We start from the raw sequence: 22680 nt of genomic DNA, 5'->3' as shown, positions 1-22680 counted from the left end.
GGTGGCGAGCCGAACCGTGTGCTCGAGGCGGTCAGACGGCAGGAACGGAGCAGGGCGCTCGCGACGTGGCGCGCTAGGCTCTCGGAAGAGCGCTATGCGCGCAGACGCGTCGTTGGAGCGATCCTGCCCGTCTTCGAGGCCTGGATGCAGCGACGAAACGGAAGGCTCACCTACAGGCTTACGCAGATGATCACCGGGCACGGTTGCTTTGGTGATTACCTGTGTAGGATTGGTCGCGAAGCGACGGCGAACTGCTTCCACTGCGGAGGAGCCGCCCAGGATTCCGCCTCGCACACGCGGTCTGCCCGGCGTGGCAGTCGGAGCGGCGGATTCTGGCGGACGAGATCGGACAGGACCTTTCCTTGCCAGCAATCGTGTCGGCGATGCTGAGTGGGTCATCGGCGTGGAGGGCCGTGGCCTCTTTTTGTGAGACCGTCATGGTCCAGAAGGAGGCGGCCGAACGGGATCGGCAGAGGACATATCCCGCTCGGAGACGACACCGTCAGCGCAGAGACGTGCCTCGCGACGGCCCTGCGGTGAATGGTGCTCCCCTACCATAAACGGGGCCTTCGGAGTCGCGGGAGTTTAAGGTGGGGGCCCAAAACTCCCACTAGCTTCGGCGACTCTGAGGCGGACGATGGTTCGACGTGGTCTCGAACCATCGTGATAGTACCACGAGGGTTTCGGGGGTAGCGTATCCACGCATACCCCGGGACGGGCTATCGAAAAATAGCAAGGCAATAGCAAGGGAAGACCGCGTGGCGATCCCTGACCGGGAGATACCGCGGTCCCCCATTTAGCGCAGAGGGCGACCACCGGGGGGGGGGGGTTAGTGGGTAGGAATCCCACATACCCCTGTCCTCCCCCAGAGGCAGGGCATCTTGAATACCAGAAGATTTCCCCAACCGAAAAAAAAGGTTAGGTTAGGTTAGGTTATACCGCCACGCGGTCGCCAGAGCCTTGTCTGTTGTCTAGCATAGAGCATCAGGGCTACTGTGCCGCCGCCGCTGGCTATTTATAAGAACCACCAGCGCGAGCAGGTGAGGTTTACTCCCCATAGAATACTCTCTCCAGTATTCGAAATTTAAAATTGATCTAAAATTGCTGTATAATCAAGTGACATATCTAGGTCAATCGCTTCAGTACATTCTTTGTTCTCCAATTTATCTGCCTCTTCGTTCAATATACCACTATAAGCTGGAACCCACTGCACTGTAAACTTTTAATTTTGATTTATTAATTTCAATATTTTTTCTAATACGGCATAGGTTGTCTCTGATACTAGAACCACATTATGTTACATATAAATATTACTGCCTCTGAAATGCTAAAAAGCTCTGTATGGTCGAAATACGTCATCTGTCCAAAAGATGATTGTTTTGGCGTCGAGGTTCAAGTGGCAGATACAGAACTTTGCCATCACTAAACTTTATGAAAATACCGCTGTCCGACACGCTAAATCCTTAGATGCATTTAAAAAAATAATAACTTTTTACATAATGTCACATGGCATTAAATATCACACACGTGTAGCAGTATAATGGCGACTTTATAATCTAATATATAAAATTCTCGTGTCACGGTGTTCGAACTTGAACTCCTCTGAAACGGCTTGACTGATTTTTACCAAATTTAATATGCGTATTCAGTAGGTCTGAGAATCGGCTACTATCTATTTTCTATACCCCTTAGTGATAAAGGTTGTCCACACTTAAAAATTTTTTTTTATATTTTTAACGAAATTTTTTGTTTTTATTTTTTTATGATACAGCATACAAGAATACATACAACCATAAACTTTCACCCCTCTACGATCAACCCTTATTTTTTATTTGTTAATCAAAAACAATATTTTTTTTTGCAAAACAACGTTTGCGGGATCAGCTAGTGTACTAATAAAAAACTAAACCGCGTTCAAAACGCTGAGTAACGCAAGTACGTAACATCGAATGTTATTTCGTCATTACTCACGAGATAATTGCATCGTAATGTATAATTTCAATTTGTGTACGATTTAATTTGAACCAATCGCCGGGTCGCGGGTCAAATTTAAAATTAAGTACAATCATTGTGTTTATCTAATGCGTACGTTTTTTATTTAGACAAACGGTTTAAAATTATACCGATTTTAGAGACGGTATATAGCGCCATGTTGCTCTAAATGTACCGTAAATGGGTCGATCGAACTTTATTTCCCGGCGCTCTCTTGCTGAAAAAATCTTTCTTGGTTATTGAACATAGTGTTGTTAATGTGTCTTACTACTTCTACTGTCTTTTTCGTACGAACACACGGCAAACCACCGTTAAATCACTCAACACATGTTTCACCCCTCCACGGGGCATCTTCAGGAGTAATGTTACACCGATTAGTGCCAAACATGGAGTCCGATTGCACTAATCGGTGTAAATTAACTCCTGAAGATGCCCCGTGGAGGGGTGAAACACTTGTTGAGTGATTTAACGGTGGTAGTTGTGTAATTCGCATTGTTTGCCGCACGCGCATTTATCAGCGGGCTGGCGGGCGGTGCACTTTGTTGCACGACTACGACTGCTTGTGCGGAAGTGGCTAAATATTGGTCCTTTTCTTACTTAGAATGGACTTCCGCAAAATAACGCCTGATTCCATTAAATATGAATTTTTCAAACTAACTTGTCATCGTGTAAGTCGATAAAAGCCTACTGCAAGGCATAAATTCCAGAGATCGCAACGATGCTACTTCCTGTAACCTTCGATTTACCAAGTGGAGAGAGAGTCTGCCCATGCTGCTTCATACAACTTAGTGCCACTAAACAATAAATAAATAAAAGATCAAGTATTATGAAACTAATAAATCATGGAGATAAAATAGATGTGATATTAGAAATGTAATTAAGCGCAATATAGACAGTAAGAAAATAAATAAGAATAAATAAACGGTTAAGCCAGTGATTCCCAAATTGGTTTATATCGACCCCTAGTGGTATATGACAACCTGAAAGAGGTCTACGTCAGCGAAAAAAAATTTGGGGGTCCATGAAATGAAAATGTCCACGATAGTGGATCTCAACAGATACACTGATAGTACCTATTTACTTACATCATACTATCTTATAATATCAAAACATTTACATTATTTATAAAAGTACATATGAAGTTAAAAATTTATTGCTTATGTTATTTTATTTATAGTTCATTTTATGTTTATTTAATGTTACGTATATTTTACATAACAGATACAAAATTTAATTTTGAGTAGTTTTGATATAAATTCAATTAATAAATGTATAAATTAACATGTGTTTTTACTTTAAGTTTTTAACACTAAACTTTAGTACAGTTAGAAATTTATAGGAAATCAATATAAGGTAAGTAGGGGGTCTACCCGACACGGAAAAACATGGCAAGGGGTCTACGACACAAAAAGTTTGGGGAACTCTGAGTTAAACAAATGTTAAATATTATAAACGTAAACTCTGGAGGGTAAGCAAAAGAAAGTGATGCGATGTATGAAAAGGAATGAGAGATATCGGGAAGGAAATTGAACGACAGAATGAAATACATTGAGATGAACGAAAGATGCATGTGGAAATTAATTAAAATTGTATCAAACGTTACAATGTAAATTTATTCATTCAATCCTTTCCACCCAAGACAGTGCCACTTTAGACGAATTCTTCGAGCCATGTCGAGTTAATATTCCATGTACTAATATAAAAATCATATTACAGTGTGAAAAGTTTTTAAACGATGTCATATGGTAGTTGTAGTGACCACAAAAATTCTAAGTTTATTTAGGACTATTCTCTGATAAGGGGACACCAGAAAGTTCTGTAGGTTTAATCCGAAGGCTGTCATTGTGTTATGGAACGTTTACCTAAGTGATCTCAGAGCTCATCGGTCTACTAATTTGGTGAAATTATAATAGACCTGAGAGGTTCTTTAACTGTTTGAGTCCTAGATGGTATTGAAAGAACACATGGAGAACTTAAAAAGAACTTTCTATTTTTATATGAAATTCGACTTACGACCGTTTCGACTTACTTTCGAAGTTGTGGAACCGAACCCTGCCGTAATTCAAGAACTGACTATACCTTTTGAACCACAAAGCATACCAGATTTAAAAAAAAAATCATTATAGTTGAGGTCAATCTGATTTCTACTCCCTATCAAACTGAACTCTTCTCACATTCTGCCTAAATCCAGCCTCTTCCGATGACCTAAAGAGCACAGATAATAAACTAAATAAACTATTAAATATTGAATAAACTTACAATATTCTATTACATTCGATTTATTAATACACAGTGTTAACAGGTGTTTAATCATCGCGTACAGCAATCGTCGGGTACTTTTTTTCATTATCGCATCGAATTTTTCCATTTCCAGCGCACGCTTCATAATAGCGTAATGCCAAATCGAAAAAAAAACCTGTTATCACCGGCTAAACGCTTATCAGACACGTGGTTACCACGCGGATGAATATATAGATCATTAGCTGTATATTAATATATGATACATCCTATACTAATGCTATTATTATATATTATCGAGTAGTGAAATCCAAGCGATGTTAGATAGACACTTGTGTTCGTAGGTCGCGGGTTCAATTCACAATTTATGCATTAACTGTATAGGATGAATGATGGGAAACAGCGTCCCCTGCGTACCATATTGTAATCGCCAAATCGCCTGAAAAGCGTGGCGATTATGATATATCTCCCATAGATATCTTTATGGGAGGCATTTGCCTTGCAGTGGGCGCTTATGAGTTTAAACGAGGGCTACGAAGATGACAGTCTATACAATAATCAATGGTTTCAGAATTCATAAAATCACACACTATAAAAATCGTCTTATTACTTAATAAATCATCCATTAGTACTTAAATAAATAGCCGTAGTGTCAAGTAAGAATCCGCTGGCTTGGTCACTAGGAGCGAATGGGATCGGATCGGAGCGTGAAGGTAGCGTACCTGGAAAAACCGAGGGGTCGAAGACCAGTGGGTAGACCCAGGTATCGCTGGATCGATGCCGTTGAGGCAGACTTGCGCGAATTGAATGTCAGCCAATGGCAGACGATGGCGCAAGATAGAGGAAAGTGGAAGTCTCTCGCTTCGGAGGCTAAGACCCACTTTGGGTCACTGTGCTAGCGGAGTAGTATTAGTAGTAGTAGTGTCAAGTAATATGATGCTTGGAAGATACACTATGTTCCTCCAACTGTTCCAGTATTTCGTGTCACGTAAAAAGAAAAAGTTTAGAAACATTCATGTTTAATATAATAATAGTGGTTTTAATTTGGTTATACCAGCGTATATGATTACGTCCCTTTTGTCTCTTACCGTGCATCTTGCTGGTTATAGTAAATTTTTCGAAGTTCATGTGTCTATAGAACTCGAAGATTCTAAGTAGAAAAATGTTGGTATATACAAAGATAAAAGTTAAAATTCGTTTATTCAAAATTACAACTTTTAACAGAACTCTTATTGATCGTCAAATTATAAATATCTATTTTATTTTTGACTCTACTCTGCTTCACAGGGTGTTATAGTTGTGGAGAAGAAGTAGGAAGGAAACTCTTCAATAACACAATTTTCAATAAAGCTTAACACGGATTTATACATATACACTTTATCGGATATAGCCTAAATTAAATCGAAATAATCAAAGACATTGTGAAACAACACATTTTTTAATAAAACTAAACACATATTTAAATATGTATATATATATACTTTATCAGACATAGCCTAATGTATGGATTTGTCAGTCCTGTACGCTGTGTATAAAATACGAATATATTTCTGCCAGTACCACGTTTCAAATGGTGTGCAGCCTTGATATCATGCCTCTACAAAGTATATAGATATATTGTGATATATAAATAAATCTATAGGCATATATAAAATTAATTTAACACGTTCACTGCGGGCCCAATTTTGAAGAACTTTCAGCTGGTGCGGCTGAGGTCGAATCAGCCTCAAGCTGAACTTCCTAGTAGTGCGGTTGAGGTCTTTTCTGCCTCATGTTTCAATCATTTTTTTTACAATATTGAGTCAATGCTTCGCAGACATAAAAAAAGCTATATTTGTCTTTGTCATACCTCATACGGTTGAGTGTAAAGAGCCGCCGCACTAGAGAGAAAACACGAGTTTTACGCGCCGCACCAGTGCAAAGTCTACCATGAGGCTGAATCGGCCTCAAGCCGCAGTGAACGTGTTAAGCATGACTTTTACCACCATCACGTCAGCTGATAAACATTTACTGCATAGATGATGACGGATCACACATCGCCAGAGACTTTAAATAGCTTTCGTTATTGGTGGTATACGTTCCCCTGTCTTAAGTACGCTGGGAGAATATTTCAAATAATTTATTCACTATCTAATTTTATTTCCTCGCTATTCTTTCGTCCTTCTCAATTTCTCTCACACATTCATCTTTTTTCGTTCACACAATCTTTCATTCCTTTTCATTCCGTTACCATTCATACATCACCTATATTCCGTAATCATTTCTTACTGGACTGCTATTTACAATTTTTATTTTATTATCTTGTTTACCTTTATTTTCTTAACATTTTTTGCTGTGTAATTTTTATTTTCGTTTATTATTATAATTTTTATTGATTTATCACAGATTTTTCTTTACATTTTCGACTATTTATACACTACTTATAACCTTTCTGCAATAATCTATGAAGTTATGTGTGCTTTTCTCTTGTTTTATTAAAGAGGAGATGTTATCCTCCTGTGTTCTCTCTTTCAAGGTCGTGACCTTGACCATGTCGTCCGTCCACAGTGGGGGGCGTATTCCAGCTTGACTTTAATTCCCGTTTGTTTAAGGAATCAATTAAACGAATAATAAACCGATTCTGCGCACGCGCCTCTCGCCTGACCGCATACTATAGTTACTACGCAATGAAATCATTGCGTAGTAACTATAGTATGACCACTGACCTAGGCGATGAACAATCAAAAAAAATTTGTGGGTGAAGATCGGTCAGGCTTCACAGACTGTGATGGTATGTATGGTGGGATAGGAAGGGTGGTACATGAACTTTTATCAAATAGAATCATCGATTCGAAGGACGAAAGGATATGGACACGGTAAACTTCGCAGGTAGTCGTTGAATGAGGGCAGGGCAAGATCGGTCGTCATGGCAATTCATTACAGTAGGAGTATATCGACTGAAAGGAAGAAGATGCTCAGAACAGGTCCTGGACCTCTAAGGTTCTGGAGTGGAGACCTAAGTTAACTGATGACCTTGTTAAATAAGAAAAGGACCAATATTTAGCCACTTCCGAGAGGTCACACAGGACTCTGTGCTTGGCACTAATCGGTGTAACATAACTCCTGAAGATACCCCGTGGAGGGGTGAAACACGTGTTGAGTAATTTGGTGGTGGCGGTTGTGTGATTCGCATTGTTTGCCGCATACGCATTTATCAGCGGGCTGGCGGGCGGTGCATTTCATTGCACGACTACCACTGCATGTGCGGAAGTGGCTAAATATTGGTTCTTTACTTACTTAGGATGGACTTCCGCGAGGTAACGCCTGATTCCATTAAAGACCTTGTTAAGTTAGTCAAAAGACGCTACATGCAGACCGCTTCCACCAGGTACAGTGAACGTAAAATACAGTATATATTATCTTCATTTTTTGACAGCCAGTGTGTTTTATCAAAATCATTCCTACACTTTACAATATAACAATTATTAATAAAAGTAATCCGTAGTTATTTATAACTGGTGGCCGAAACTGTTATCTGTTACTATATTGTAAATTTTTATTACATGTTGGTCATAAATAAAAAAAATTACAATGAAACGTAGCATCTCTGTTGTCGTAATTTTAGTCCATAGACGACCACTGCAAGTTACAGGTCTAGCCTAAAGATATCTGAAAGAGGATATACCATAATTGCCAAGTTTGGCAAGCGGGTTGGCAATCGCACTGTGCTATTATGGTACGCAGAGGACGCTGCTGTCCATCCTCAGAAAACTCGCTTATGAGCAGTGGTAATCTTATATAATTAATGCACAAAGTTCGAAATAAATGAGATTGTATCGGGGAATCGAATCCGCGACCTACTATCTCAAGTCTCAGTATTCTACTGCCGAGCTTTCAAATATCTTTACACGTTATAATACATATAAGGACATATCTAATATATAAAATTCTCGTCTCACGGTGTTCGAACTTGAACTCCTCCGAAACGGCTTGACCGATTTTTACCAAATTTTACATGCGTATTCAGTAGGTCTGAGAATCGGCTACTATCTATTTTCCATACCCCTAAGTGATAAGGGTGGTCCACCCCTAAATTTTATTTTTAATTTATTAGACAATTTTTTTGGTTTTTATTTTATTATGATACAGCATACAAACATACATACAAACCTAAATTTTCACCCCTCTACGATCAACCCCTATCTTACATTTGTTAATTAAAAACTTTATTTTTTTTTGCAAAACAACGTTTGCGGGATCAGCTAGTATTCTATAAATATATAATACTCTTTTATTATCTATTAAAGTAAGAAGTTAATCTTGGGCATTCGAATTCAAAATCATTTGTCACGATATGTATCCAAGTGGCTCCATCTTGTGATCAATTGACATAGCACGTTGGCGAGGAAAATGGCAAGTGTGATCGAAGGTGTAATCACATTTGTACACAGTATTTACAATTTACACGACCTAACGCAACGGCAGCGACCACATCACTGATGGCGTCCGAATTCAAAGCGGCATTCCAATTTCGAACGTCCAATGTTTTGACAGAAAAATTATTGTGGCTGTTGTAGTCAGCTATACGGAGAGTGAATGCTACAGTTTAAAATTTCATATTTAGAACGCAACTTTTTTTTACCAATCTCCTATTTATACTCTGTCAAAAGTCTCTGAAGCAAAGCTACTCTGTGCGCTATAAATAAACGATTAACCTTTATATTTACTAATACGAAATAAAGAAATGTTATTTGTTAATAAATAAATATGGAATATGTTTATTTGTTGGTAATTAGTCAGGTAGAAACAGATTGAGAGGTCAATATCCTATGAGGCAATGTTCGCTCTCTGACCGCCAGGGTATAGATCTGCAGGACTTTCTGTGATATCTATCACCTGTCCATTATTAGGTTAATGACAGTATCTAATTAAAACGTCAATCCCTACGTATGACGATATGTTTGTATTCTTGAAAAACAAATACGTATGTTTTTTTTTAATTGAATTATTGCTTTCCGACTGACTTTGTACTGCTAGATGTAACTCGACCGACGAAATCTTAAAGAAAACATTAATTTATTAAACATTTAAATCGAAAAATATGTTTAAATTAGTAATAAAATCTCTTTGGTGGTACTATTTATGGCTGGCTGAATTTTATGTAACTAAAACGGTTTAATTTAAAAAAAGGAATAAATTAGCACAATTTTGTTTAGTGCACTTTTTAATGTATTTTCTTTTTATCAAAATAAGTGAAATTAATAGATTCGATTTAACTTCAAAAGAGAAAAGTGAAAATGCAACGGAATTTGAGTCATTTTTTACGTTTATGGATCTTATGTAGTGTTAATAAAAGTAGCATGAAATTTATTTAAATATCAGGCGTACCGGAAAGTAATGTCACTACATTTTTAACAAGTTTTAATTTCTTATCAACAATATATTCAACAATACCTTCGTTATAAACAATCTTTTGGCATCTAGTATACAAAATCAATGCCGGAGCGGTAACAAATCAATCGGTTTGACATTACCTCCCGTTCTCCAAATATTTTAAATTTTGAATAATTTATGGACCCTACCGTTTCGTGAACTCAGTTCTGATGCTGTAAAAGCCACCCCCGGGCCTTAACTTCATCCGAGATAATAGACTTGTAGCCGGAGGTGACCTATGTAGTCCCTAGAAGGAGAAAATCGACATATTAGCTTGCATCATAGCTGAAGAATTGTAAATTGACCACAAAACAGTATTGATTGACCTATTTAAAAAAAGCTGAATATACAAGTACAAATAACCTCAATTAATAGATATAACACGATCTGACGAAATCGATATGGCTTAATGGAGACGAAATAAAAAAAGTATTGAAAATACTGAAAAAGTTGTGGCCGAAGATCATCTAGACTTCACCGCTTGTTAAGAAAGTTATCTCCCTGTTATTTCAGATTTATTACTTTACTTATTAATGTAGTATATAATCATTGAATTTAATCTTAACACGCTAACAGTTGATGTATTTTTAATAAGAATTAATATTAATTAACTTTAATATAAATTCATGAAATATCCAATGCGAAATTTTAAGGTCATTATATTTTATGATATATTTTCATAAGAAACTTCTACGTCTGTCTTTCCCGTATAAGGGCTCACGTCCCAGAGTGGGGCAAACAGGTAGTCAAGGGAGTAATTTAGTAGACAAGGGGGCAATTTAGTAGTCAAGGGAGCAATTTGGTAGTCAAGGGGCAATTTGATAGTAAAAGGGGCATAGTCAAGGAGGCAATTTGGTAGTCAAAAGGGGCAATTTGGTAGTCAAGGGGGCAATTTGATAGTCAAGGAGAAATTAGATTGTCAATGGGCAATTTGATAGTCAATGGGGAAATTTGATAGTCAAGGGGAAATTTGGTAGTCAAGGGGCAATCTGGTAGTCAAGGGGGCAGTTCGAAAGTAGATACGACACAACTTACACTGTTCGATTTAATATAAAAATTATGTATGTTACATAATAAGAATTTTAGTAAAGATAAGGTAGTGGCGCACGGTACAAAAAAGGTTGGTAAACTCTATTCTACAATGTATTGCAAGACTTATAAAAACAAAATAATGAAAATGAATAAAGTAATTCTTATATTAAGACATGATTAATGGTAATAGAGATCCAATTTCGTATGATTGAAATGTACAACGTATTTACGTTGTAGTTACGTATTTATGATCTGCGAGCAGAAGGTCGTTGGGGCTTGAAGGTTCTGAAGCAGTGACCACGTCCCGGCACGCTCAACATAAAACCTCCGACTACAGGGTGAACAGATATACTAAGGACCTTTTTGAAATCTGTGGCGGGAACCTATGACCAGCAATAATTGCCCTATTACAATAACGAGTTAAATAAAACAAAAAAAAACTTTTTAAATCTTTTAATGAAAAACCCCCTTTATACTTAACTCCAACTGATATCGCCTATTTACATTACTCACAATAATCACGTACCAGGCGATTCAATAAATAATGACGTCCGCAAAAACCGACGCCAAGTACGGAAATTTTATATAAAATAAAAAAACACATAAAAACAACAGCCATATTGAAAAATCTCATCACAACATACAAATTTAATAGGAATAAGTTTATTAAGCGCCTAGCAATGACAAACTGTCCACCAGCCACACAAAATTGGTAAAATACAAAAAAAAACTATTTTATCTGATTCAAGCAATGTAAAAAATAAATTCAACAGAAGACAGGTAAATCGGTATATCATAAAAAATATATTCAAAAGTCACTAGGCGCATTATTAATATAACTTAGTGATAGATTTTTAATAATAATTACACATTTATAATTTCAATAGATTGAATATCACAATCGAAAATATTTACAAAACTAGATAACTGGTACACGTGGCAAAATTATCTTTGCGCTTTTTAAACGAAAATTTAAAAAAAAACACACATACACACTGTCAAAAATCAACCCATAAATCGCTGTCAAAATGACAGTTACAAAAAAAGTAAATCATCTCGAAAAGATTGCCAGGTAAAATTATTATTAAACATATTTATTTCATATATACTAACACTTTGAAAATTATTTTCAATCACATATAGAAACCCGTTTAATATATAGTACATATATATAAAACACACTAATCTGTGGTCCATCAGTACTTAATTATAGATATGTGAATGTTTAGACGTACAGATTATAAATATATCTTAACGATAATATTACTGTTAGATGATATAAACATTGTTTTCATCATCCACCACGAAATCGTGGTACGATGGTTAAAATTGTAAACAATATTGAATTGTATTTATATTAGTCATAAGATTTAATCTTAAATTACAATGGATCGATACCTTTTGGTAACTACTACTATGTTCCCGTGTCAGGGTTTATTCGGCTAAAAACCTTACTTTATGAAAGTAATGCGTTAGTAATTTTTCTAGACCGTATCAGCGCTAGTTTAGAGAAACTGCCGTTTATTGTTCAACAGCGCTGTCGGCGCCGTCGGACTCCGCCCCTGAAGCGCCAGCTGGTGGAGGCGTCACTGCTGGCACGTCTTTCTCCAGCGGCCGGAACGACCAGTTGCCAGCACCATCAAATTCCAGGACGTGCGTGTGATATTTCCTAAAAACATTTGCACCATTATACACTGTCCAAGTGACACTTTGCCCCCGGCACTTTTCCCGTGCAACAGGTAGAAGAAAGTTGAGATCACGAGTCATGGAAGGTCGCTGATTGGAGCAAGCGAAGACTGTTCATCGTAGCGATTTCTGATAAAGACCTATGCCTTGGACTGGGCGTCTCACGGCTAATTTGATGGTGAAGAACTTAACCATTCTTACCAGGTATATAAATCAGAATATTACAGGTCTTCGATTTAAAGTTCATCATTCCTTATCACCATTTAAGTCGTATTACTTCGACTACAGAACATAGACATCCTCCAAAATGTACAGATAGTACGTTGACAGATCTTTTATAACACAGATCTCTATTATCAGCAATTTCATATCCTACACACACTGGTTATTGTAGTTTCACTAATAATTAAACCAGAAATAAATTAATTACATGTAAACATTGACTAAAATTTCTAGGTTATTTTAATTAAAATAACTATTTAAACTGTGTTTATTAAAATTACATTTTCATCAAAAAATCAATAACATCATCTCAATTAACCTCATAAAACCGCATGTGAACACATCTTTACAGATAATTGTTAACGCCCATTATTACCATCTGTCTCTTTCACTTACCAAGGTGAGATAGAAACAGAGCTATATTTACTTTGTCCGTCGATAAAGTATAGTAGTGCATGTGTACTGACCAGACGCTGGGGCGATGGGTGATGGAGAGCAGTGTGATGCCCTCGCGAATAGCCTCCTGGTACATCACCACCTCTGTCTCCATGGAAACCGCGCTCGTGCATTCATCCAACAGTGCGTACACCGGTCTGAAAACCCAATTATATTAATGGAACTAATACATTGATATATAGTTTCAACAAGACGTCACCATGTAACAAAGGAACCAAAACAAAGAATTTATTACAAACCAAACATCCCTTTTAAATAAATCCATAAGATAGACCGCTATGGAGAATTGAACTTGCAGAGACAATGTTTATTAGTTTATTGATATACTTAGGGCTTATAGTTGCAGAGACAATGTAAAATGTCTTTTTGTAATTTAGTGGGTGTCAGAAACAATGCAAAAAAAGTTTTTGATATAAAGTGGGTATACAGTTGCAAAGAAATTATAAACAAACTATTTTGATAAACAGTGGGTGTATGGTTAAAAGATAAATGTTAACAAACTTTTTGATGCAGGAGGGGCGTTTATTTGCAGTGACTTTCTATATTAAGTATTTGATTTATACGGAACATTCCTAATAAATACGAATAAAAGTCATTGTAAATATAACTTTTAAAATACAGGAGCCTATAGTTTAAGAAACACTAGAAATATTTCTTAATATACAGGGTGTTTACTACAAGCATAGACTATTGATGTCAAATATAGAGTCATGTATATAAAAATAAAGTTTTTGATATACAGGGAGTGTTTTTGATGAATAGAGATTGATGTAAATAAAGGAGACATATTGTTAAAGAGACATTGTAGATAGACTTCTTGATAACTGGGAGCTTATTTTTGTAGAGATGTTACAAATAAAATTTTTGGGTAATAATAAAAGGGGTGGCAAAGATAATGTAGAATTTTGATACAGTGTTGGTATATAATTGTAGAGATAATAAAAGTAAACTTTTTGATAAATAGGAGGCGTATAAAATACACAATCTAAATATCGATATACAAGGGTCACACAAATGCAGCGTCAATACAAATAGATTTTGATAAATAAGGGGTGTAATTTTTGGTAACTAGACAATGTGATTTTTTTGTGAGTTTTTGATAAGCAGGTATTACAGTTGTAGAGACGAAGTAAATAAACTTTTTGATAAAGAAAGGGAGCGTGGAAGAGACAATTTAGATATGAAAGAGTCACACATATGCAGAGTTAATGCAAATAGATTTTGATAAATAGGGGGCGTGCTTCATAACCAGATAATGTAGATAGAAGTTTTGATATACAAATATTATACTTATAAAAGTAATGCAAATACAATTTTTAATAACTAGAGGGAAAGTAGAAGTGATGAAGTAGAGGTTTTGATACAAAGGGGGCTTTCTTGATAAACAGAGATAATGTAAATAGAGGTTTTGATATACAGAGATTATAGTTATAAAGATAATGTAAATACAATTTTTGATAATTAAAGGGCAAGCAGAAGTGATGAAGTAGAGTTTTTGACATAAAAGGAGCTTTCTTGATAAACAGAGATAATGTAGATAGAAGTTTTATAGAGAAGAAGAAGATTTAAGATATACAGAGATTATAGTTATAAAGATAATGCAAATACATTTTTTGATAATTAGAGGGCAAGTAGAAGTGATGAATTAGTTTTTGATATAAAGGGGGCTTTCTTGATAAACAGAGATAATGTAAATAGAGGTTTTGATATACAAAGATTGTAGTTATAAAGATAATGTAAATACAATTTTTGATAATTAGAGGGCGAGTAGAAGCGATCAATTAGTTTTTGATATAAAGGGGGCTTTCTTGATAAACAGAGATAATGTAGATAGAAGTTTTGATATACAAAGGCTATAGTTATAAAGATAATGTAAATACAATTTTTGATAATTAGAGGGCAAGCAGAAGTAATGAAGAAGAGTTTTTGATATAAAGGGGGCTTTCTTGATATACAGAGATTATGATGTAAATACAATTTTTGATAATTAAAGGGCAACAAGCAGGAGTGATGAAGAAGAATTTGATTTGTTTTTTGGTTATTTGATATAATTTGATTGTTTTGATATAAAGGGGGCGTGCTTGATCAAAGATGTAGGATTACTTACCGATGGTAGAACATCCTGGCCATGGCAAGGCGTTGCTTCTCGCCGCCAGAGAGCGTGGCACGCCAGTCAGTGACTGCTCTCAATCCGCCGAGCCGCGCTGCGCATGTGTCCAACCTCACGACGCGAAGGATATGAGCAGCTCGGGCTTCGGCCGCCTCATCACCCGGCTCCACGCGTGATGGGTACGTCACCTGGTCGATCAGCGAACCCATCGACATATACGGCCTGGTAACATCACATCATATGATTAATAAAGTTAACATATCCTACTTGAGTCTGAGAGTATATATATAAAGATCTACAAGATATAGTTTAGAATGCAAATTTAGGAAGTTCGTCACCTCGTTGTCACATCACGTTACAATTTCTACTTCCGAAAATAATACGCCACGAAAGCTTAGATACAAATATACAGATTTTTATAATAACAAAATTTTTCTTTCATATTCTGAGTAGAGATGGAGAAGACGGAGGTCGCGAGCGAAAAACAAGAAAGATTTATGACTTTGTAAAAGATATAATCACTCTCCTGCGCGCGTGTGTTGCAATTGTATCTCTGTATCTTTATACTTAAGACAGAGAGACGGATATCTACTGTATGTTTGTATTAAAAATGTAAACTAAGGATTTTCGGAACAAAGTCATACGCGCGAGCGTTTAGCGTTTTTGTGCTTTATGACAAAGACATAATATGCTTAATAGAAAGCAAATGCAGCCAAAAATTCGCCATATTTTTCAAGATTCAGCTGCCTTATTCTCTCTCTAAACGTTACTGAGCGTAAATGAGTTAAAGATATAAAATAGTGACATATATCCCAATATCGAAAACATATAAATCACTATTTTCTTGTAAGAGATACATTTAATAACGTATTATATATATAGCATATGTATGTATATTTTATATCCTTCTATTTAAGTATATGTTTATAAGTAATAATTTATGTAATTATCGACGGCTACTTATTAATCTCTGTATCACTTTAAGTTGACTGGTATAGAATGCCTAAAGGCATTATGTTCGCCGTTAAACATAAAATATAAAGTGTTTAAAAAAATAAATAAGTAAATATTAAATGTACATGTAAAACAAAGACATGGTCGCTTATGTGTGTGTGATCCTAATACAAAAAATGTTTTGAGAGCTAGCTGTAAAGTTTTAAGGTTTGTAGGAGTGGAAGTAGTACTGTAGCTTCTTGTTCTTCTGTAGCTTTTTGTTCTTCTGTAGCTTCTTGTTAATGTTGACCGCACCTCCGCTAGCACTTATAATGAGCGCGGAGACTCTCAATCTCTCTCAACAGCGCGATGCAAACTTTTGTTGCGTCTACTGTGGCGCCATCTGTCATTTATCCGTTTCATTGCCGCCGCCGCCGCGATGCGTTCGACGGACACGTGGGTAAAAGCTCGTTGCTAGGCAACGCAATATGCACGCCACAGGTTAAATATAGAAGTGTGTGTTACCTCTGCGGTATGTAGAACATGACGGGTCGCGTGGCGCAGTGTGCAGGTGCGTTGGGCTCGCCCGCGCAGTGCCCGCACGCACACGGTCGCGGCACCGCCAGCTCCCCGCCGAACACTGGCCACAGCCCCGAGATGATGCGGAACAGGCTGCCGACCAGAACACAATCCATGAAACCAATAAAATCCTCCACATCGGATGTAAATACCTATAGACATTCTATATATCATCATCTGCTTGCATTCACTCATTCTTGGACATAATTATCATCATGTCACAGCCCCGAGATGATGCGGAACAGGCTGCCGATCAAAACACAATGCATGAAACCAATAAAATCCTCCACAACGGATATAAATACCTATAGACATTCTACATATCATCATCTGCTTGCATTCACCCATTCTTGGACATAATTCTCATCATGTCCCAGCCCCGAGATGATGCGGAACAGGCTGCCGACCAGAACACAATCCATGAAACCAGTAAAATCCTCTACATCGGACATAAATACCTATAGACATTCTACGTATCATCATCTGCTTGCATTCACTCATTCTTGGACATAATTATCATCATGTCACAGCCTCGAGATGATGCGGAACAGGCTGCCGACCAGAACACAATCCATGAAACCAATAAAATCCTCCACATCGGACATAAATACCTATACACATTCTACGTATCATCATCTGCTTGCATTCACTCATTCTTGGACATAATTATCATCATGTACAGCCCTGAGATGATGCGGAACAGGCTGCCGATCAGAACACAATCCATGAAACTAATAAAATCCTCCACATCGGATGTAAATACCTATAGACATTCTACATATCATCATCTGCTTGCATTCACTCATTCTTGGATTATTATCATCATGTCACAGCCCCGAGATGATGCGGAACATACTGCTGACCAGAGCACAGTAAATCACACCAACAAAATCCTCGTTATCACAAAGATATAGGCAGTAGATATACTATGTATCATCATCAACTTATATTCACTTACTCTTGAACATAATCATCATCTCAACTGGTATCCGAACACTGACCACATCTCCGAGATTATTCGGAACAGGCTGCTGACCAGAACACAGTCCATCACACCAACAAAACCCGCGATATCGCAAATATATAGGCAGTAGATATACTACATATCATCAGCTTTTATTCACCCATTCTTGGACATGATCATCATGACACCTGGCCTCCCAATACTGACCACATCTCCGAGATTATGCGGAACAGGTTACTGACCAGAACACAGTCCACCACACCAACAAAATCCTCGACATCTCAAAAATAAATTAGCTGAAGACATAATCCATATCATCATCAGCTTATATTCACCCATTCTTGGACTGGACACAGCCCCGAGATGATTCGGACAACCAGATCACCCATCAAACCAACACAATAATTATTACGCAAAGAAATAACTAACACATTCGCTGTACCATTATCAGCTCACGTTTATGAAGTAGGGCGCCATTAGCATAAGCTATTAGATAAATCATACAGCTTACAAACGCTAATACAGCCTTATTTATTTTAGCTACTTTAATAGCGTATTGTTCATAGCATCTTATTCTGAGACAACAGATATTGAAGATGGTATTGCAAAATTGGAAGCAAAATTTGAAATCCTTTCGTGCAGATGGAGGATAGTTTCTGCTACAGACCTGGATTTACCGCAGCCGTTGGGCCCGACGATGAGCATGTGCGTGCCAGGCGCCAGGTCCAGAGTCACTCCGCTGGCAACCACGTCGCACGTCGGCGTCACAATTGGCACATTGCGGAGCCGAATTGACAGGTCGTTGGTATATGTGATCTTGCCTGTAAATACATTGGATACTTACAATTATACGAGTATTCATTAAAGCATTAGTTTTAACATGGTATCTTTCTCTAAGTGGAATATTTTTCTGTTACTTATTTTATTTATTTAAGCATTTTACAAACTTGATAATGGCAGCCCTAAAGCCTTTATATATTATTAAGTTAGTTATTTATACAAACATATATATATATATATATATATATATATATATATATATATAGTAGCTGATCCCGCAAACGTTGTTTTGCAAAAAAAATTAAAGTTTTTAATTAACAAATAAAAAAAGGGTTAATCGTAGAGGGGTGACAATTTAGGGTTGTATGTATTTTAGTATGCTGTATCATAATAAAATAAAAACCAAAAAACTTGTTTAAAAAATAAAAAATAAAAATTAGGGGTGGACCACCCTTATCACTTAGGAGTATGGAAAATAGATAGTAGCCGATTCTCATACCTACTGAATACGCATATAAAATTTGGTAAAAATCGGTCGAGCCGTTTCAGAGGAGTTCAAGTTCGAACAGCGTGACACGAGAATTTTATATATTAGATATATATATTATTGTAGTGATTACAGGGGAGGTGGGAGTGAGATATGTATTACAGTATATATCTATCGGGTATCATACACAATGAGCCTTTATATCACTTGCTGGTAAATATAAACTTACTTTTGAGACAGAGAACCTGAGACGCGTATAAACACGGGGATTTCCCTACGAGATCTTATTAGAAATTTTGAGATATATTGAGAAAGGAAAATAACATAGTTGAGGGTATTGAAAAGTACAAGAGGTAGTCGGAAGGCTGTATATCGCAATATAGATGGCCACTGGGCAAAGTTCTGAAGTGGAAATGTAAGGACGAAAGTCCTGCTGCGCCTATGTTATGATCCTTGGAGCAAATGATACAGGTTGCTGTCAATCGATCCTATTATAGATATATAGTGAAGACCTTTATCCAGAAATGGACTTCGTACAGCTAAAATAATGAAGACTAAATAATTTTATGCCAAACTCTTGCATTTTATTTATACACCTAGTAATGTCATTCAATTACTCGTATACCCTCAAATAATAAAATATTAGTTAGTTGAAAGAAGCTGAATGTAGACCTCTTGCAACCTGCAAATTGGAAATCTAAGATGGGAGAAAAGGGGGGTTACATGATGAAGTCGTTTGTATAATGGGTACCTTGAGGAACGGGCTGTCGCTCGCGGAAGGTGACCTGGAAGCCAGGGTGCGTGGCTGCAGAGTGCACCGCACGAACACAGCGCCCTCTGGCCACCTCGCCGAACACCAGCAGCATGTCCGACACTCGGGTCGCGTACCCTGCCAACGTCACCACCTCCTGGAACACCACCAACCGTTTAATGGTACGAACCCACTCATAAACACTAACTTTTAGATATCTTTACATAATCCTTATATATATTCATGTATAATAGCTCCATGATGGCGGAAATATACAGGGTGATTTGGTATAGATGTAAAAGTTTTAAAAAGATAATTGTGCTCATTTGATGTCAATTTTATTTTGTATTTATAAAATTTTATAGAATACTAGCTCATCCTGCAAATGTTGCTTTGCAAAAAAAAAGTTTTTAATTAACAAATAAAAATAAGGGTTGATCGTAGCGGGGTGAAAATTTAGGGTTGTGTGTATTTTTGTATGCTGTATCATAATAAAAAAAATTGATAAAAAAATTAAATTAAAAATTTAGTGGTGGACTACCCTTATCGCTTAGGGGTATGGAAAATAAATAGTAGCCGATTCTCAGACCTACTGAATACGCATATAAAATTTGGTAAAAATCGGTCGAGCCGTTTCGGAGGAGTACGGTAACTAACATTATGACATGGAAATTTTATATATTTGGTTATATTTGACATTCTTTAAATAGAAAAATTAGATGTGAATAATTTATACATAACGCGATACTCGTATTACGTCTTTTCCTATAACGCGGAACGAGAATTATGTGTTATGGGGGAAGGTAGGCATTTTGTTAAATTAATAGGGTGGTGCTGATTTCAATTACAATTTGATCTTAGTGTATATTGTGGTAGCGTATTATTAAAATTTCAATTCATCCAATTTTTTTTTTAATAAAAATAATAACTTTGTATAAGTATCTAATATTATATTTGATTGACAATTCAGACAATGTCATGACAGACATCACTTCTGAAAGCATATTCCAATATATCGTAAAACAGATGACCTTTACATACATAAGTTTTGTGATGGAATAAAAATAAATATGTTCTATTGCAGTCTGTATAATAAAGATTGTTAAAATTCCACTGTTATGGTTTTCTTGGCCCTGTGTGTATGTATGTTTGTATGTATGAGAACGAACTTAATGCTTAAGGCATTCTCTACCCGTTATCCGTTGCAGATATAATTTAATCAATGTAGGTGAAAAAAGTTTATATCAACATAAAACACGTGTAATAAAATAAAAAAAGTCAAATTGGGAAAAAATAATCACATAAAAACACTGTATATAAATATAGACTACAACTTAATATAATTATATATAAATATAACATAAATATATTTATTTAAAAATATTATAAATAATAAAATTCATATTTATATAATAATTTTCTACACAATACCTTTCATTCCTTTCCATACATCGCCTCACTTCCTGCGCATTCCTTCCAGAATTCTAGAATTTTACTCTTAATGATTTCAATCATTTATTTAACAATCTATTTATTATTAATTCTTATTTATTTTCTTACAATCTATATCGCACTTAATTTACATTTTTACTATCAGTTATTTTATCCTACTGCTATGTTGGTTCGAAAGAGAGTGAGAATGAAAAAGACAAGTAGAGAGAGAGAGGAATAGATGAGTAGTTGTTTGCGAAACTAACCTTGTAACTGGACATGAGCCTTTCGATTGCATCAGCTGCGGAGTTCAGAAGGTTGCGCGATGTAGTCATGTACTCTGTTCTAGCACTCACACCTTCGTCGTTTGATTCTGAAAATAGTACATGTATACTATAGCACATTTATATTATAGTACATCCATACTATAGTACATCTATACTATAGCACATCTATACTATAGTACATCCATACTGCAGTACATCTATACTATAGTACATCTATACTATAGCACATCTATACTATAGTACATCCATACTGCAGTACATCTATACTAAAGTACATCTATACTATAGCACAGAGGTTAACAAATTTTACTTAGATCACTTAAAATTTAGCTGTTTCCGGACTCCCTATATATCTATTCACAAAAACGTGAAGATTAAATCTGATAAAAAAAAATTTCGTTGCAGCTAAATTACAACCAATAATTAAAAGTTTACAACACACACACCGCAAGTATTTCAATCATTTTTCAGGTCTGAACAAGCTAAGGTTATGTTTCAGTGCATTTAAATCCATAAATATTACACACAGAATATATAAGATTATACATAACAGTAATACAGTATTATTAACACGTGAATTTACTGGAATATATGACCTTGTTTAATTATTGCCATAAAAAGTAACAAAACATTTTTATTATAAATAATACGATATGAACGATTGGGTGAAGTATAATATTTTGAAAAAAAAAAAACTGATGAACAAAAAGTTGATGAAGTAAAAATGATAATGAGGATCTCTCACCATCAATACGACGGCCGGTGAGGATGGGCAGTGCTAGCATCACCATACCGGTACCGGACCACACGTACTTCATGCAGAACTGCTCCAACATCACGTACCAGAGCTTCTTGTTGAACACTGTCGTCATCTGCACCACCAGCTGCTTATACGCAGACTGCAGCTGCCCTAGTTCCACCTGTATCGATCATGATTGATTAGGAAAACTTCGGACCTAGTTTTAAATGTGTATTATTTTCAAGATTAAATACCTGAGGTATACTCTAAACTTGTATTACTCCACGAAAGAGATGGAAATGGAGAAAGAGACAGAAAATATCGCCATGCAATTAAAAAAATAGCTTGATTATTTTGATTTCATTTAGGCTATATCTGATGAAAGTGTATATGTATAAATCTGTATTATTAAACTTTATTTAAAGATTGGTTGTTGTGGTGTTTCTTCTTGCTTCTTTCTCACTACCTTTCCAAGCGCAGTAGAGACAAAAATGAGATCGGTTATAAAATTTCTCTTAAAAGTTCCAATATTGTAAAAGAATTTTGTGTTTGTTTAGTAGGAGAACGGAAGGAGAAGATCA

General features: G+C 36.3%; 1 protein-coding gene across 3 annotated transcripts in view; it reads right to left on the bottom strand.

Moving 5' to 3' along the window:
* Positions 1-11125: 11125 nt before the first annotated feature.
* The window catches only part of Abcd1 (ATP binding cassette subfamily D), a 116014-nt gene continuing 104459 nt past the window's right edge, over positions 11126-22680 (bottom strand). For all 3 annotated transcript variants that reach the window (XM_068768708.1, XM_068768709.1, XM_068768707.1), the window contains 8 exons: positions 22106-22280; positions 21340-21446; positions 19643-19799; positions 18292-18445; positions 16607-16753; positions 15146-15370; positions 13050-13175; positions 11126-12343 (listed from right to left, as the gene is read on the bottom strand). In XM_068768708.1, coding sequence (XP_068624809.1) covers positions 12196-12343; positions 13050-13175; positions 15146-15370; positions 16607-16753; positions 18292-18445; positions 19643-19799; positions 21340-21446; positions 22106-22280 — 1239 coding nt within the window. In that variant the 3' untranslated portion in view covers positions 11126-12195. The remainder of the gene's footprint in view (positions 12344-13049; positions 13176-15145; positions 15371-16606; positions 16754-18291; positions 18446-19642; positions 19800-21339; positions 21447-22105; positions 22281-22680) is intronic.

The sequence above is a fragment of the Battus philenor genome, unplaced genomic scaffold (assembly GCF_028537555.1).
Source record: "Battus philenor isolate CCGP_79_NKW_IND1 unplaced genomic scaffold, ilBatPhil1.0.hap1 SCAF_26, whole genome shotgun sequence".
Taxonomy (NCBI): Eukaryota; Metazoa; Arthropoda; class Insecta; order Lepidoptera; family Papilionidae; genus Battus; species Battus philenor.
This window is presented reverse-complemented; position numbering and strand designations above follow the sequence as displayed.